Below are 19624 nucleotides of genomic sequence, written 5' to 3' on the forward strand. Positions count from 1 at the left end.
AATTATAATAATTATAATAACAATATTAGGTCATTCAGTAAATTTATTTTGTTTTAAAGTTTAGATATTTTTTTTTTCTGGACAATCTGGACATTATCTACAAAAGAAATGTATGTAAGTAAGTAAATAGTCTTGTTTTATTGTTTAAAACCAAAAAAGTCAATGCATAATAATAATTATTAATAATATTAATATTAATAATAATAGTGTTTATCTGGACTTTCATACACTGTCCACAAAAATAAACATGTGTCCATAAATGTGTGCCCAAAAAAATTTACTAAAAATGCATTGGCCCCAAAGAGGTATTTATTTATTTATTTATTGGCATTCTGCAAGATATATTGTAAAACATGGTTTCAATGTTATTTAGGCTTTTTAGGGAAACATCCCCTCTCAGTCCCTTCTCTGCATGTGAGAAGCTGTACTGGACAGAACCACCATCATGCCTGGCCTGATCAACAAGAGCAAAGGGAGCGCTCTGCCTCTCAGCGTCTCAGACATCACTTCCTGTGTCAGGGGTTATACCCTGGCAATGACAGCCTCCTTGACCTATGAAAACATCGAAGATCACCCTGTCGAGGGTAAGTATGCTGTCTAAAATAGGTGCATTACTTCTTCTGAAGTGATATCAATCATTAGTGGCTCTTGCTAAGTCTTCACTATTACACTCAAAAAAAAAAAAAAAGATTTTCCATTTGGATTACTAGTTTTACCTTAAACTGTTGAACATAGTGTGATGCAAATTTGAAAACAAGATTTATAAATCCAATGTTTTCACAATGAACAGATTTGTGCTGATTTGCACTTTGAAAATAAGATTCTGAAACCAAATCAATGCAAATAGTCCAAAAACTATGCCAGTGCAGAAATATTACTTGTTTAATTTATGAATGGCTTACAAATATGCATTATATTAAGTTTATGAGTTTATATTAAAACCGTGTAATGAAAATGGATGGAAATTTTGCAGTTCAAATAAATAAATGTTAAATTTAGGCCTATTTTTTTATAATTTTTTTGGAGTATAGTATTGATTGAACCTAAACTTTAGCATTTACCCTTGCCACGGTCCCATTGAATGCACCGATTAAATGTAATCCCAAAAAATGCAACATCATCAGGCCTAATATAATTTTTTTTTGTCCAAATGCACTTATCCTTTTCAGCATTTGACAAAAAACACAATTATGATTCTCATCCTCAAAAGAAATTTAAGAAATGCATTAAACTCTTTATAATCATAGTAATACTTTACCCTGAAGGAAAGAGAAACACTTGTCTTTCCCTCCCAACCTCCTCAGCTATTTGTGAGAAGTCTAGAAATGTCACCGGCAGATTGCTGCTCTGTGGTCTCCAGTGTCGTATTGACTCCAACAAATTGGATTTTGCATTGATCAATGCTGACAGCACTAAAACGAAGGATTTCATTTCTGTCAAGAGCAAAATTAGCTTTGTGGAAGGATCGCTTTTCGCTATTGTGTAATAAACAATGTGTTCTCCTGTAATCATGTGATTCATGCAGGAATCTTTATATACCCTCTGGATGAGTGCAGTGTGGTGGTCGGGTTCGAAGCGATGATTGGCAGCCAGATAATAACAGTGCAGATCAAAGATAAAATGAAAATCGATGACTGTTACTTTGATTGCTGCAATGCCAATGGAACCCCACAGAGTGGAGGTGGTAAGATCGTATATGCTCATTTATAATGCTCATAAAATATCTTACTTAGCTGATCTCTGATTCAGAGCTTAAACGCAAGGCCTGTCACAGTGACTATTGAATCCAGTTAAAGGAATAGTTCACCCAAAAAAGAAAATTTGCTGAATATTTACTCAGCCTCATGCAATGCAAGATGTAGATGAGATTGTTTCCTCATCAGAACAGATTGTAGAAATATAGCATTACATTACTTGCTCACCAATGAATCCTCTGCAGTGAATGGGTGCCCTCAGAATGAGAATCCAAACAGCTGAAAACATCACGTTTGTAAGAAACAAATTCATCAAGACAATTTTAAATAGTTGCTCCTTGCTAAAATACAAGTCCTCTATTCATAATATTGGTTTCTCTAGTGAAAAAGTCATCTTGTCTGAATCAGGAGAGAAATATGCACAGATCAACCACTGTTTAGAAGTGAAAATTGTCTGAAATGGTTCTAAACAGATATGTTGGTGGACAACAGGGGATGGACCTTTTCACTGGAGGAAGTGTTATTATGGATTATGGACTTGTCTTTTGGTCAGAAGTGACAGTTTAAAGTTTAAAAGCCTTAATTTTGTAATTGTTTCAACAAACACAGTTTTTCCCTTCCCCATATGGACTGTGGATTACTTGTGGATTATTGTGAAGTTTTTATCAGCTGTTTGGACTCTCATCCTGACGGCACCCATTCAATGCAGAGGATCCACAGGTGGAGTAAATTTCCCACAAATTTTCATTTTTGGGTGAACTATTTCTTTAACACATTTTTTTTTTCATTGAAGTTGACTGTACATTTCTGAGGCTTTACAGATGAACCATCTTGTTGCAGGACATATCGTTTTGGATGAGAATCAGGAGAGGACAGTGCTGGTGGTCAGTCTGGGGGTCATTCCCCCTCTGGAGACCATTAATATACTGGTCAGCACCTCCTCAGAGCTCAGAACACTCCCTAATGGGGGAATTCGGGTGAGCTCACCACCCGTCTGCTCTCCAAGAGTCCAACGTTCTGTCAAAGAGGAGCAGGCGTTTTCGCCCAGCACTGCTAGGAGGTGTGTGTTTCATTAATGTTTGCGTGGACACACTGTTTACTGTATGATCTTCAAACATACTGAAATCAAAATTTGCTAAGAATATTCTCACCTCAGGCCATCCAAGATGTAGATGAGTTTGTTAGCATTACATCACTTGCTCACCAAATAAATCTTAATAATTGACAAGTAATCCACATGACTCCAGTCCATCAGTTAATGTCTTGCGAAGTGAAAAGCTGCGTTTGTAAAAACAAAACAATCCATCCTTAAGCCATGGACTGCAGTTGTGTGGATTACTTGTGGGTTATTGTGATGTTTTTATCAGCTGTTTGGACTCTCATTCTGACGGCACCCATTCACTGCAGAGGATCCATTGGTGAGCAAGTGATATAATGCTAAATTTCTACAAATCTTTTTAGATGAAGGAACAAACTCATCTACATTCTAGATGGCTTGAGGGTAAGTACATTTTCAAAAATGTGACTGGTTGTTCATATGGCATGCAAGATTCAAAATCTCTGATTTTGCTCTGATATTTGCATACTGAATTGCGACTTGTCTTCCTTCTTGCATTTATTTGCATACAGAATTTTTACTGCCATCTGTTTAACCATCTCTCTAGGTATCATTCCAAAGATATTGTCGCATTATGTGTTGATTAAGCAAAAGACCCCACTGACTTCCATTGTATGGACAAAAAACATTGAGTTTATCAAAATATCTCCTGCTGATTTGTCTCAGGAGAGATCAGCATCACTGTGCAGTGGGAACCCACGAGCAGACAGCCTCAGGAGTGTGTTTGGCTGCTCTGTTGGAGGAAGAGACCATCAACTCCATTGACTATGAGTTTAATTTTTATCTTGAGATCAGAGGGCCGTATTTACTGGCAGGTCAGTTCCTCAATCCCTATGCGTGAGCCTAGAATTAAATATTATACCCCTGATTTCCAGAGAAATAAATACATGTCAAATGTAATGCTTTATTTGCATTTAAAATGTCTGACAAAAGCATAAATGCAAAATATATCCTAAATGATTTTGATGCATAAATAGTTTGATGTTGAGTTTTCATGCTGATAACATAGCTTAGCTGTACTACATTATTTGATGCCGGTTGTTTCGCAGTATGCTTCTTCCTGCTGGAGTTGCAGAGTGGTTTAGTCCTCGCATTTGCTCTAATGTCTGTTGCCCCTGCTTATTTTAGATGCTTTAGAAGTTTCTCTGTGCAGGTGTGGAAAGCCCCTCACACGCCATCCGGGCGGATGCTGACCCCTCGGCTCGCTCTGCCACCAGCATTGTGGTCACACTGGCAGACAAGTACACCTACGACTGCCCTGTGGAGATACTGATCTACCCCAGTGGTGTGTAGCACACATAATTACAATAATTATACTGTATATTGTGATCTGAATATGCAGCAGTTCTTTTTAAGTGAACCAAAATCATACAGCGTGACCTGTATAGTCCAACTCTTGAACGAAGGATTCTTGTAAACTGGTTCTTTTTAGTCCATCAAAAATAGCACATCCAATTCTTATAAACTGGTCAAGTGAATCAGATATTTTCAGTGCAGCCAGTGTAGTCAGATTCATGAACGAATGTTTCTTATAAACCTTTTTAAGTGAGTCACAAACATACATCGTAACTAGTGTATTCTGATTCTTGAGCGAATTACTCTTATGACCCTGTTCTTTTTTTAGTGAATCAAAACATACAGCACATCCAGTGTAGTCCAACTCCCAAAACAATGATTCTTATCAGCTGATTCTTTAAGTGAATGGTAAACATATAGCGTAACCACCAGTATAAGCCAGTGCAGTCCAGTTCCCAAGCAAATGACTCTTATAAACCGTTTCTTTGTAGTGAATCAAACATTTTCAGAGCAACCAGTGTGATCCAACTCCCACATGAATGGCTCTTGTAAGCCTGATTTTTTGTGAATCAGAAACATACATCAAAACCAGCATTATCTGGTTCCCCAACAAATGACTCATATGATCCAGTTTTTTAGTGAATCATAGTGCGCATACAGTACAGCCCAACTATTGTAGTCTGATTCATAAAAAATAGAATTTGAGTTGGTTGTTTTTAGTGAATCAGCGCAACCATTGTAGTGTGATTCCTAAATGAATGACTCTTGTGAGCTTGTTCTTTTAGTGAACCAAAAGTGTAAGTGAAACAAAAAGTGTGCAGCTAACTTTGAGACTTAAATCAGAGTAGTTACTGACTGGTTATGCATATGACAGTGAATATGCAATAAATAAATATGCATTTTATATATGTATACTTAATCTCTTTAGTTGTTGAAAATAAAGTGAACACCAATTAATGGGTTGCATTTATGCCACCTCTAAAAAGATTGTGAAAAAAGTCATTAAAAAGTTAAGAATTGTTTTAGATGTGTTTATTATTACTGAAATGATCTCATCATTTGGCAATGCAATTACATTTCTTATCTTCAAATATTTATATTTTACAAGTACTAAAAGGAATCAGAATTGCTCAAGGGAACCATAATTCTCATCCTTAGAAACCCTCTAGAAAGCTTAGCAACAATAATGCTAAAATCCACTCAGGGCAGCCACTAGCAAATAGCAATCTAGCAACCACTAGTGGCAATGAGCGAACATTTTAGTCCCTTTATGAATCCGTTTTCCTTGTGGACCTTCCCAGCAATGTTGCTTTTTTTGTCAGGCCATTTGGTCCCCACACGGACAGACAAACAAGATCACCGCCACCCTGACCAGTGCTAACTGGACAATAGAGTCGGCCTTTCAGAGCAAGCCATTGCTAATCTCTCCATGTGCCTGAAAGCTTGTCCAAACAAGGGGTGCTTTATTAAATCATAGGCTATTGAAACATCATTCCCAGGTCCACAGCCATAGAACATAATTTCTCGCTCTATACGCACTGTTTAGTTGAGCTCTATATTTCTTCAGCCACCCCATCATGCATCTCGACCTCCGTTGACGTCTGGGAGGCATAAATGAATCCCTTGATGCCTCATAAGCTGCGGCATAAGATTGCCTCACTCCGCAGGTGACCCGAGGCCAGTATTGTGCAATTGAATTGATAAGGCAGCCGAGTCAAAGGGGCAAACGTTTATCCGTATTGATGGCGCCAACGTACTCTGTGTCTATTTGTAAGAAATACCATCACCGTGGGAGTCCTTCATGTCTGGCAGTTATGCATCTCATCATCTGCTGTCATAATTCATTGTTGTGCCTCCTCCACACGGAGAGGTTTTAATGCTGTGCAGAGATAGTAATTCTTCCTTTCTTCACATAGAGCCCCATCTGCCACACGTTCTTATCGAAGACGGAGACATGACGCCAGAGGAATATGATGAGCATCTGAAAGGACGGAGCGACTACATAAAGGCCACCAAGAAGGACTGCAGTAATGAAAAGACCGTGAGTGAGACGGTGAATGAGGGATTACAGAACACAGACACAAAAACAGATGAAGTAGGCCGTACAAGGACGAAAATATCAAAACAAGTAGTGCAACACTAGGACGCTTTTGTGGTGCTTTTTCAATATAATTGGTCAAATCTAGCAGAGGTTACTATTTTGCAACTAGGATCATAAACTGCACAGGAAGTGGTGATTATTTGAAATAATGTTCTCTGTTTTTGTGACTGAGAAGTTCATAAGCAAACCAGCATGCAATATAACAGATTCAGATTAAGATTTTTTCATGGAATGATTTTGTTCACTGACAAGAAGTGAACAAAGAAACCACAGCACTTTTAGATATATAAACCTTGAGGAAATAATAAATATAAATAATAAATAAATACATAAATAAAACGGATGTTAATAGCTGTTAATAGAATGAAATAATTGTGATTGAATTATTTCCAACCAGTCAAATTCAGTAAATTGTAACTTATTTTAATAATATTAATATTGACAAATGCAATTATTAATCAATTATTATTTATATATTTTTAGGGAATATATTTAATCACTTTTTAATATTTTTTTTTTATATATTTTTGCACCATTCAAAAGTTTGGGGTTGGTAAGAAGTCTTTTTATGCTCATTCATTTGATTATAAATACAGTAAAGAAATAAAAACTAATGTTGTGAAATATTGCAATTTAAAATATTTGTTTTATATTTTAATACATTTGTTTTTGTGATGCAAAGCCAAATTATCAGTAGTAATTTTTTTTTTTTAGAAAAATCTAAAGTCTTTTGTAATATTATAAATATCTTTACTGTCACTTTTGATAAATTTAATGCACCCTTGTGGAATAAAAGTATTTATTTATTTAAAAATAAATTTTACCGACCCATAAGTTTCAAATGGTAGTTACAGTATATATTCTTTCTGAACTTTTCCACACACCTCTCACTGACTCTCACAGTCACTCTCTAAAATATTCAAGGTTTTTAATGCCAAGCTGTTAGATTAAGCCTAATGACACTCATACTGAAAATCGAGTGTGAAATCAAATTTAGTTAGGTTATCTATTTAATGCAAAATCTCTTGACAATTCTTGCTAATCGTCGCTTCAGGAAGTAGTTATATTAAGTGGGAATGTCAGCGCAGATCCATGTTTCTCAGCCACGCAAAGCTTCAGTTGCATCCTTAAGTGAGTGCTGTTCCTCAACAGGAGGGAGAGAACATTCAGCCCTAAAATCATCATCAATGAATAGACGTTTCTATGGAAACCGTCAAAGGTCTTCAGCTGAGTCCATAGTGTTTCTACCTACCGTGTAGCGAAATAAGGGTTAACTTCACCTCCTTCGAGATGTGTACTCCTGTAATTAAATCTTTAGAGCATGAGAGGGGAATCCGTGAACCATAAAAGATTTTCAAAATTATGATCTCGGCTCATATTTTCACATGCTTATGAGTGTCTGGCTCATCAATCATTTGCTGACGTGAGCCGAGTAACACTGAATATCAGAAATGACAATGATCATTTATTCACCCACGTTATTCTAAACTCGTATGATTTTCTTTCTCCCGTTGAACACAAAAGGAGAAATTCTGATGAATGTTTAGTCCTTTTTATTCCATATAATAATCGAGTAACTGATAGTGTCTGAATCTGAATTTGGAAAATCCTATTAAAATGATGACATTTGTGCTCAGTTTTGTACGAGACATTTAAAAGAAGAAACGTGTGTGTATGTAGAAGAAAGCTATTTCCTTCGAAGGTTAATTTAGTAAGCGAGTCATGGAAACAGCAGATTTCTGAGAAGTAATTTAATGTACAATGGACTTACTAATTGAGACGTGATGTAAAGTGGTTGAAATACATGGCTACTTTGAAATACTTTCTTCAGAGCAGTTCACAATAGGCTACTTGGCATACTTCAGAAGAGCTTGAACTCACAGGTTTAGAAGTTTTCCGCTGAAAGTTCACACTTAACCACCTTACAATGAACTCTCAACCTTTCATTCAGTTTGCAGCAGTTTGCGTACTCAACCTCCAGGTTATTATTACCCACATTAGGAGGGTTTTTTTCTTTCTATCATCTATCTATCTATCTATCTATCTATCTATCTATCTATCTATCTATCTATCTATCTATCTATCTATCTATCTATCTATCTATCTATCTATCTATCTATCTATCTATCTATCTATCTATCTATCTATCTATCTATCTATCTATCTATCTGTAAATACATTACATAGTCATTTTTGGATACTGTATAAAAAGCACAGAATACAAACACACACACAAACACACATGCATAAACTAAATTACATATATAGTATTTCTTTTGCATATTATATCTATATATACACAAATTATTTTATTGCGTGAATATAAATATAATTTTGCCTAAGCCTATTTTAGATTGTGAAATTAAGCATATTTTCCCATCAAATTGCCACTATATGTATTGCTATCTATAAAGTATACAGTTATAAAAAAAAGTTGATATATTTCCATTCTAAAAATTATCTTATTTGCTGTACTAGGATTCATTTGTGTTGATTTAAATAAAAAATGTATAAAATGTGCTTGAATACTTATAGAGTAGTATTGCATCCATCATATCTATACCCAACTTGTTTTTTGAGACTTTGGTCATGTTTTGCATGAGAATCCAAAGCAGTGTAAGTCAGAATGCATGAAATAGCATTAGACATCCCCTTTAATGTTCCTAAGAATGGGCGTTACTGTCTTTATGAAAAAGTGTAACTTCTTTTTTTTTTTCATTTTGTTGTTAATGTTTTTGTGAGATTTTTCCATTATAGCCTTCGGTAATGGCTCTTTCACTGGCTGATGTGTGGTGTGTAGGTGGACATCATTCGGAAGAGGCTCCATAAAGACATCCTCCACAACCCTGTGGTCATGCTGAACTTCTGCCCAGACCTCCGTTCGACCTCTGACCTGAGGAGCATTCAGGGCGAATTCATCTTTCTCATTGACCGCAGTGGAAGCATGAGTGGGGTCAACATCAATCGAGTTAAGGTAGGATGCTTGTGCTTCTGTATTAAACTAACTCTGGCCCTCACTCCCAATGCTTATTAACTTTTAATGACATCCTAATTTATTCAGCAGTTTAAAACCCCAAAGTGTGTCAGTTGTGTTAATAACCATTAATGCCAAAAATGTTTTATATACACACAGCTGTGTTATTTAACGAAGAGACAGATCGCCCATGTGTGTTCAACAGTATAAATCTGATTGGACAGTTTTATGCGAGTTGGAGAGCACAGATATTATTCAAGGAATGATTCACTCAAAAATTTGCTGAAAATGTACTCACCCTCAGGCCATCCAAGATGTAGATGAGTTTGTTTCTTTATCAAAATATATCTGGAGAAATTACATCACTTGCTCAGCAATGGATCCTCTGCAGTGAATGGGTGCCGTCAGAATGAGTCCAAACAGCTGATAAAAACATCACAATAAGCCACAAGTAATCCATACAACTCCAGTTAACATCTTGTGAAGTGAAAAGCGGTGTGTATGTAAGAAACAAATCCATGATGTTTTTATCAGGTTTTGAACTCCTATTCTGACGGCACCCATTCACTGCAGGTATTCATTAGCAAGTAGGGCTGTATATATTTAATATTCGCAATATTTTCATTATGGTTATTCTGAAGATCTTAAAATGAGCAACATTCAGTACTTTTAATAAACCTTTTTTAAAAATAATAGTTTCAGATACTTTCTTGTAAGGAAGACCTGTAAACTCCTCGTTCTCACAATGTGAGGGTTAAGATGCCCCTGATTTAAACATCCCTGACTAGCAAAAAGCTGTTAGGGTAATGTGAATCTGTGTGAGTATATTTTACTGAATAGGTTGAGAATTTCAGTCATTTGTTTGTATTATCATTCTAAAATGTTCAATTAAGCAAACAGCTTTTTGTATGGTATGTAAATATAATTCGGCATTTTGTTCATTTAGTGAAAAGTTTAAGAAACATGCCTTGAATTTTAACCTTTGCATAAGCAATTTGAATCTAAGCTGTTTTAGAGTAACCACTATACATACTGTATACTTCCAGTCAAAAGTCTCAGGTTAATTAATTTTTTTAAGAGGAAATGAATACTTTTTACAGAAAGATGCATTAAATTGATCAAAAGTGACAGTAAAGACATTTATAGTGTTAGAAAAGATGCCTATTTCAAATAAATGTTGTTCTTTTGAACATTATATTCATCACAGAATTCTGAAAAACAATATATCAGTTTTCTACAACAAATATTAGGCAGCACATCTTTTTTTCAACATTGATGATAATTAAAGCGCCTTGAGCAACAAATTGGCATATTAGAATGATTTCTGAAGGATTATGTGACACTGAAGACTGGATAATGATGCTGAAAATTCAGCTTTGCATCACAGAAATGAATTACATTTTAAAATATATTCAAATAAAAAACATTCATTTTAAACTGTAATAATTTTTCACAATGTTACACTTTTTACTGTATTTTTGCAACCTTGGTAAGCATAAGAGACTTTTTTAAAAAACAAAAACAAAATTCTTACTTTTGAATGATGAGATATTTATTTCCCTGAAATAAATACATAGTTATATTTAGTTTTATTTGTTTTTGCTACATTACTTCACTCATGGCTCTGTAGTTCTGAATGAAATCAGAGCTTTTGAGCAGCCTGTTGTAGGAGTTTTGTAATGAAATAACCAGTTTGTTTCACTGAATAGCTCAAGTAGCTACGATAATTGAACTTGGTAAGTCTGCATGCTGAGATTGGATATTTCGTGCGCTGTGAATGTGTGAATGAGCGTGTGTGCGCGTGCCCCCTGTTGACGGGGCTCTGCAGCGTGACGCACGAGCCAGCGATGACTCACTGCGGTTTTGATTGAGGATCTTCCCCTTCTGACCACAGACACCAAACTGCTCTAATATAAAGGCTCAGGTCACTCTAGCGGTAATATCCTTCCCTGAATATCCTTGACCCTCAAGAAGATTTGTTCCATGCTGAAATGTCATATATCCAGCATGATCTCTCCTGGGCTGGAGGAGGACAATAATAGATGTATCTAATAACACTGAAAGGAATCGTTCACCCAGAAATTAACATTTTACTCACTCATGTGACTTTATTTCTTCCGTCCAACACAAAAGAAGAATGTGCTGGTCATTTCTGCTATGTATTTAGCCAAAAATGAAAATTTGCTTAAAATGTATTTAACTTCAGGCCATCCAAGATGTAAATGAGTTTGCTTCTTCATCTGAACAGATTTGTAGAAATATAGCATCACTTGCTCTCTCCAATGGATCATCTGCAGTGAATGGGTGCCGTCAGAATGAGAGTCCAAACAGCTGATAAAAACATCACAATAATCCACAAGCAATCAACATGACTCCAGTCCATCAGTTAATGTCTCGTGAAGGGAAAACTGTGTGTTTGTAAAAAAAAAAACCAAATCTATTATTAAGACATTTTAACTTTAAACTGTCGCTTCTGGACAAAATATGTGTCCGTAATCCATAATGAGTACATTTTAAGATAATTTTTATTTTTGCGGGAACTATTCCTTTAAATCGTTAATTAGTGAGTTGACCTCACGAAATAAATAATAATTTAAATATATATATATAAATAAATAATGTCAAGTTCTTTTTGAATTTGTGAGGAAGTGTTTGCCGAAGGTAGTGTTGTTTTATTATTAGAACAAAACTGGTGATTAGTTTTTTAAATGAATTCAAAACGTTAACAGACCTTATCATTGTAAAAACAGAAAAAGCTAGAATTTGTCTTTAATAATCTCATTCATGTTTACAAACTTAATTATAACCTCATGCTAATTACTTGCCAGCCGCTGTACCTGCTGTCAGTCTGTCAAGAAGCAGCATTATAAATTATATCTCTACTTTAGATGAGACAATATGGATGTCAGACAGTTATAATTGTGGTGTTCAGTGAGCGCTGCTACACAGTTGCCTAATTGCTTCAGGTCTGCTAACAAAGATTGTTGGTTCAATCCAAGCAAGAGTGACAGCTGAAATACCATTTGCAATCGACCACAAGTCTAAACATTTGGGGAAACAGGTCACCCTCAGTGTCTATAATAGTTACAGCACTTAACCCTGTAATTAGAGTTGCTTTACAGAAGCAAAGGCAAATGACTATAATCTCTGTTAATGCAAGTAATATCTTATTAAATCACTATGAGCAAGTCAAATGCAATGAAAGATGTAAACTCGGTGTGAATTATATATAAGCACCTATAAAACCCCCTATAAGCACCCTATAAGTACATTACAAATTGCTTATACAATATTATTATACAACAAACGTTTTAATATATTAAAAAAAGTAAAAACATGTTTATTAAACAAAACAAATATTTAAACGATATAAAATCATATATCAAAATTTATAATAATAATTAAGAGTTGTTACTTGTTCTCAGCAAGGCTAAAAAACCTTTTTTAGCTGCTTAATATTTTTTGTGGAAAACAAATATATATATATATATATATATATATATATATACAACCCGAATTCCGGAAATGTTGGGACGTTTTTTAAATTTGAATAAAATGAAAACTAAAAGACTTTCAAATCACATGAGCCAATATTTTATTCACAATAGAACATAGAGAACATGTAACATAGATAAATATAACAAATGCTTAAACTGAGAAATTTTACATTCATCCACTAAATGAGCTCATTTCAAATTTGATGCCTGCTACAGGTTTCAAAAAAGTTGGCACGGGGGCAACAAAGGGCTGAAAAAGCAAAGTCAATTGACATCAGGTCTGTAACATGATTAGCTATAAAAGGGATGTCTTAGAGAGGCAGAGTCTCTCAGAAGTAAAGATGGGCAGTACTTCCAGAAACCACTGTCAGTAAACACAATCCGCTGTGCCATCTGCAGATGCCAACTAAAGCTCTATCATGCAAAAAGAAAGCCATATGTGAACATGGTCTAGAAGCGCCGTCGTGTCCTGAGGGCCAAGGCTCATTTAAAATGGACTGTTTCAAAGTGGAAAAGTGTGCTATGGTCAGACGAGTCCAAATGTAACATTCTTGTTGGAAATCAAGGACGCCGTGTCCTCCGGGCAAAAGAGGAGGGAGACCGTCCAGCATGTCACCAGTGTTCAGTTCAAAAGCCAGCATCTCTGATGGTATGGGGGTGCGTAAGTGCATACGGTATGGGCAGCTTGCATATTTTGGAAGGCACTATGAATGCTGCAAGGTACATAAAGGTTTTGGAGCAACATATGCTCCCCTCCAGACGACATGTATTTCAGCAGGACAATGCAAAACCACATACTGCAGCTATTACAACAGCATGGCTTCGTAGTAGAAGAGACCAGGTGCTGAATTGGCCTTCCTGCAGTCCAGATCTTTCACCTATAGAGAACATTTGGAGCATCATTAAACGAAAAATGTCAAAGACGACCACGAACTCTTCAGCAGCTGGAAACCTATATCAGGTAAGAATGGGAGCAAATTTCTACACCAAAACTCCAGAAACTCATAACCTCAATGCCCAGACGTCTTCAAACTGTTTTGAAAAGAAGAGGAGATGCTACACCATAGTAAACATGCCCCCGTCCCAACTATTTTGAGACCTGTAGCAGGCATCAAATTTGCTATGAGCTCATTTTGTGCATAAAATTGTCAAATTTCTCAGTTTAAACATTTATGTTATCTGTGTTCTGTTGTGAATAAAATATTGGCTCATGTGATTTGAAAGTCTTTTATTTTTCATTTTATTCAAATTTAAAAAACGTTTCCCAACGGTCCCAACATTTCCAGAATTTGGGTTGTAATATTAATACATATGTATTTGAAATAATATAGATATTTTTCATGAGTAATGCAGAATCATTCATGTTGACCTCTTTCTTTTGTGTGCGTTCACAGGACGCAATGGTTGTGATTCTGAAAAGTCTTTTCCCAGCATGCTTATTCAACATAGTGGGCTTCGGATCCAAGTTCAAAACGCTGTTTGCCACCAGTCAGAGCTACGATGAGGTTAGTCACCCACAGGGACCCACACTCACTGCCCTCATTAGATACGCAGTTACTGTCCAGAGGATCAATGCTTTTGTTTTTCTGCCTGGATCCAGTGGGAAAGGTCTGGGTTTATATAATGAATGTCTAGTAGAGTTTCATGCTGATTTTATAATTTATCAAAACACTGCTTAATCAGAACTATTTTCTTTCTCAGTATTTTTGTGTTATTTTCCAGGACAAATATCTAAATATTCCAAAATCAAAATATATTTACTTTGAAGACAATTTACTTTATGTATTAATTCTTGTTTTCTTAAAAATGTAGCAAAATTAAGTGACTTCATGCTTAAAACAAGAAAAAAAATCTGCCAGTGGGATAAGAAAAAAAAAACCCAACATGTTTATTTTTCTTAGTCTGTTGGCAGATGTTTTTTCTTGTTTTAAGCATGAAGTCACTTCATTTTGCTACATTTTTCAGAAAACAAGACTTAATACATAAAATAAATTGTAAATTGCATAAATTGTCTTAATTTTGTTATTTTGCTTTTGAAGTAAATATACCTTGATTTAAAAATGTTTAGATATTTGCACTAAAGGAGAAAAATATTGAGGAAAAAATATTTCACAGTTTTTTTTCTTTATCCCTGTGGCAAATATTTAGTTTTCTTTTAAGCAAAAATTGTAATGAAATTTAATTAGGTTTTTGAAAATGCTTCACAGTGGACTATAAAAAGTGTGTGTGTGTGTATGTATATATGTGTGTGTATATATATATATATATATATATATATAAATAAAATAAATAAAATATATATTGTCTGAAAATAATATATTGCCCAATATTAAAAATTTTATGCTTCTATGTTTGATATGTTGGATCTGTCAAACATGAGATAAAATTACTGATTAACTGTATTATTTTTTGCAGAAGTGTCACTATAGTTTGGTTTTTTATAGTTTGTTATAACAAACTTCATTTATTTCACAGGAGAACTTGGCGTTGGCTTGTGAGCATGTGAAGAAGATCCGGGCTGACATGGGCGGCACAAACATACTGGCTCCCCTCAACTGGATCCTACGGCAGCCCATGCAGAGAGGTCATCCTCGCCTGCTCTTCCTCCTGACCGACGGAGCCGTCAGCAACACTGGGAAAGTTATTGAGTTGCTCCGCAGCCACGCCAGGTTCACCAGGTCAGAGTTTGCACATTCCCATTCATGCAGTTGCAAGATACTTTTTTTCCAAACAAGTGTTTATTTTATCAGTTCATGCATTCCTTGGGAATCGAACCATGACCTTGGCATTGCTAGTGCCATGCTCTACTGCTACTGTATAATGTGCTGTTGCATTGTAATCTCAAATAATTGTTAGCGTTCTTCAAATATGATTGTAGTGTGTAATTAAACGGTTGTGCTAATGTATTGATCTGAACATTTGGTGGATTTTTAGGACATTTGGAAAGTGTTCATCAACTCAAGATCTTGTTTATTTGATTTGATTTTTTACTAAACAGCACACATTGACTTATTCAACAAGGTCATGAAGCATTCGCTAATGAGTTTGTGAGCCATCTTTGAGTCTGGCAGAATGTCTATTAAAAAGTAATAATAATATTGAAAACCAAGGAAACAGTTCAACCAAAAGGTAATATTCTCAAATGTGGCTCATCAAAACACATCATAGGTTTGACCGTATTTGTTCTTACTAGAAATGTAAATATTGATTCAATTATAATACTTTACCTAATTGTGAACAGTGTTTATTTATATACTATTGTTGTATTTAGTATATAGAATTTGATTTGTTTGAATTTTTTTTTTTTAATCAAAGTTTAAATAATTTTATGTGATTTTATTAGTTTTTATTTTTATTCTATTTAGCTGTAATTATTTATTTCAGTTTTGGTAATTGTTGTACTTAAACTTATTTTATTTCAGAATAAGTTCAAATTTTTGTTTAGTATAAGTTTAGCATTTAATATTTATTTTTTCAGCTTTATTTAAATTTATGAAAGCAATTTTTACTAGTTGTAGTTAGACAACAATAACAGCACTGATCGTGACTCAATTTCAATGGTTTTGGACAGATTTATAATTATTCTCAAAAATATACACTGAGAACATAAATGTAACTGGAAAGACAATTTACACTATATAAAGTTGAATATTGACAATAAAGACTTTTATTTTGGATAAAAAATGTAAATTGATTATTTATCCAACATAAAACACACCCTGAAAGTAAACTTTCTACCATTCTTTACTCAACCTCATGTTGATCTAAACCTGTATGAGTAAAAGATATTTTGAAAAAGTTTTCAGTGCTTTCTTTTAATGAAACTCAATGGAGTCCAATGCAGTTTGAATCCCAGAATATATTCTTATGTGTGCAGAAAAATAAAGTCACTCAGGTTCGAAACAACACCAATCTGAGTGAATGATGACAGAATAATCATTTTTTAGTGAACTAACAGTGTTGAATGCGCTAAATAGATTATCATGGATCATACTGAATCGCATTCATTATCATGACTTGGAATATATCGCTGGAATCAAACATCATATGTGGTGCCTTTTTAGTGCAAACCAGCTTCTGATCACAATATGTTTTCATTTATATGGAAAAGTGCATCTTGGACAGTCTTAAAAATATCCTATTTTATTTTCCACATATAAAAGCCATAAGGTTTTAGAACGATTTGCTGATTAAATGATTCATAATTCAAATCTTTAATTTTTAGGTGAACTAATCCTTTAATATCGTAGGTTCAAGGATACAGAGCTGCAGAACTATTCAGGTAATAAGATCATAATCAGATCAGCGCAGCCGCTAGCAACCGTAAATTGATGTCTCTCCGTCTAATCCTTTTAGATCCGCACTAGCCATAACACGGCTGGGATTCACAGGCTTTGTTTCCGCACTCTGCTGCTTCCGAGAGGCTTCCATCTCCCACCTCCAGTCCATTTATCACCTGCTGAGACGTTCACCTCAGAGAAGCACTTCTTTTCTTCCCCGTCCTCCTAGAACAGATGCTACAATAGCTTTCTTTCAAATGAATGGAGGAACCCGTGGGTTTTAACAGCCGTTCCTGCAGTACAATAGACACATGATGGCTGGGAAGTGAAGCTGTGGTGTAATTTACTGCCTTAAACAGTACTTGCCCTCCACAGACAATCTAGAATAATCACAAATGTGTCTTGCTGCACTTTGTTTCTCTGCCGTGAGGACACAACTCGGCTTTCCTTGCTTGTTAGGAAAGAATGATTCTCAGCAAACTGATCTGATTGCCCATCCACACTTTAGTAAATGGACAGATGTGTTCCCTGTTCTCTCATATCTCACACGCGGTGAGCCGCAGATGTTGCTGCCTACACTGAAGGTCACTCATCTTCAATTACTACTGTTTGCCTTCAGATACCATGTATTATAGCTCAAATCTAGAGATTGTAGAAATTTCAAATATAAATTCATTATATCAGCTTGGTTCCAAAACCTAGTGAGCTGCCTACCAACATCATTTTAACACAGTCACTGTAGCAAAACAGCGTATCTTCATGCCTGAAATTATCATTAGTGGTGACATTTTACTGATGTTGTGCACATCGCAGAATTCAACAACATGAAAAATTGAGTGTGCATAGCTAGAAGCATTTTTTTCAGGTTTAAGATAACTGTATATGCCAAATTGTAATTATTATTATTATTATTATTTTATTTATACATATATATCAGTTCTCTTGCTAACCAACTAAGTTGGTTTGTTGGTCTATTGCAGGTTTTAGTAGGGGTTTGGTCATTCAGGTTGGTCTACCGGCTTAAACCAGTAAGACCAGTTTAAGCTGGTTTAATCAGTTTTTCAGCTGTAAGGCTCTGTTGAAGACTGATATTTGTGTGCCGTATGCAGTTGCAGTCTATCTAGAACATTCCTAATCAGTCTGTTTCATTACAGATGCTTCCTTAGAAGGCAGCTGCCTATGTAGGCGGCAGACAGCAAGCCGGCTGACTAGGCTGTGAGACAGAGAGTTGCACAATCTATGTTAGTTGCTGAAGAAGATTTGATGCTTATTATTCAAATAAACAATATGAATACTGTATGTTCCTTACTGGCTTTCTGACAGCATGCTTGCCAATCCCAGAATTAATAAAGTTCAGAGAATTAAAGTGATATTGTCTGGCAGAGCGTCATCCAGTAGAGGTGCAGTTTCTTCATAATGTGATGCTCTTCTGATGTTTTCACAGACTGTCTGTGTCTCTGTGTGTGTGTGTGTGTGCATCATGGCAGGTGTTACACATTCGGGATAGGCCAGGGTGCGTGCAGGAGGCTGGTTTTAGGACTGGCCGCTGTTTCCAGAGGCACAGCTGAGTTCCTGGCAGAAGGAGAACGACTGCAGCCCAAGGTCCTTATTTCCTCTGACATGTTTATCTTCCAGCGCAACAGCCTGCTATTTTGAATGTCACTGCAAAGCAATTACAGCAGCCATGTAAATTGTGGAGTGTCCAAATGTATTAACAATGAACAATTTGTTTTGTTTAGTCAAACATCAGTTAGGATAATAATCATAGCTGACAGCACATTTTATCAGTGTTTGATATTAGCATCTATATAGTTTCCCTGTTTTATTTCTATAGACTGTGCTCTCTTGACCGAAGCACTAAATAGTGTTTGACCTGGCGGTTATTTGTGTTTTTGGCAGATGATTAAGTCGCTGAAGAAGTCCATGACATCAGTCCTGACTGACATCTCCATTGAGTGGCTGTATCCAGAGACAAAGGAGATCCTGCTCTCTCCGGTCGGAGCGACCTGTCTGTTCCCTGGTGACCAGCTGATTGGATACAGTGTGGTCTGTGATACCTCCAGATATCACTCCAACCCCAAATCAGTAAGTCATCCATCAAACTATCTGCAATTATTGTAGTATATTTTTATATTATTTATATACAATAATATTAATATTGATCATTATTATTACTAGTAGTGGTAGTAGTGTTATAATAGCATTAGTATTATTTACATAATATTGTTAATATTTGAAAATATATTGTATTTTGATGTATTACAATGTCAAATATTCAGTGCTCTCCATAAGTATTGGAACAGTAAAGACAAAATTGCTCTGTTGGCTGTGGAGTCAAGACATTTACAAATATGATTAAAAGATGAATATGAGACAAAACTACAGAATGTCACATTTTATTATTAGCCGTTTCAACACTTTTAGAGTTCATCCCACTCATTGATGTGAGCATAAGTATTGGGACAGTTGAACATAAGGCAGATATAAAAGATTAAAAGCTATTATTTAGTTGCAGATCCCTTGAGCACAATCACAGCAGTGAGTCTGTGACCCATAGACATCACCAGACTCTTGGGCTCATCCTTTGAAATACTTTTCCCAGCCTTTAATGCAGCCAATCCCAATTGTTTTCTTGTTTTTGGGAGTTTCTTCCTTTACTCTCCTC

The 19624-nt window shown here is 35.5% G+C and overlaps 1 protein-coding gene across 1 annotated transcript in view; it reads left to right on the forward strand.

Annotated features, from left to right (window-relative positions):
- Positions 1-445: 445 nt before the first annotated feature.
- LOC306860023 (von Willebrand factor A domain-containing protein 5B1-like) overlaps positions 446-19624 on the forward strand; it is a gene marked incomplete at both ends in the record, with an annotated part of 36424 nt that continues 17245 nt past the window's right edge. The window contains 11 exons of the mRNA XM_079401542.1: positions 446-584; positions 1526-1684; positions 2535-2754; positions 3478-3626; positions 3965-4096; positions 6024-6148; positions 9009-9182; positions 14074-14184; positions 15155-15357; positions 18447-18561; positions 18859-19044. Of these exons, the coding sequence (XP_079257668.1) occupies positions 446-584; positions 1526-1684; positions 2535-2754; positions 3478-3626; positions 3965-4096; positions 6024-6148; positions 9009-9182; positions 14074-14184; positions 15155-15357; positions 18447-18561; positions 18859-19044 (1713 nt within the window). The remainder of the gene's footprint in view (positions 585-1525; positions 1685-2534; positions 2755-3477; positions 3627-3964; positions 4097-6023; positions 6149-9008; positions 9183-14073; positions 14185-15154; positions 15358-18446; positions 18562-18858; positions 19045-19624) is intronic.

Source organism: Barbus barbus, assembly GCF_936440315.1.
Source record: "Barbus barbus genome assembly, chromosome: 40".
In the NCBI taxonomy this organism is placed as follows: domain Eukaryota; kingdom Metazoa; phylum Chordata; class Actinopteri; order Cypriniformes; family Cyprinidae; genus Barbus; species Barbus barbus.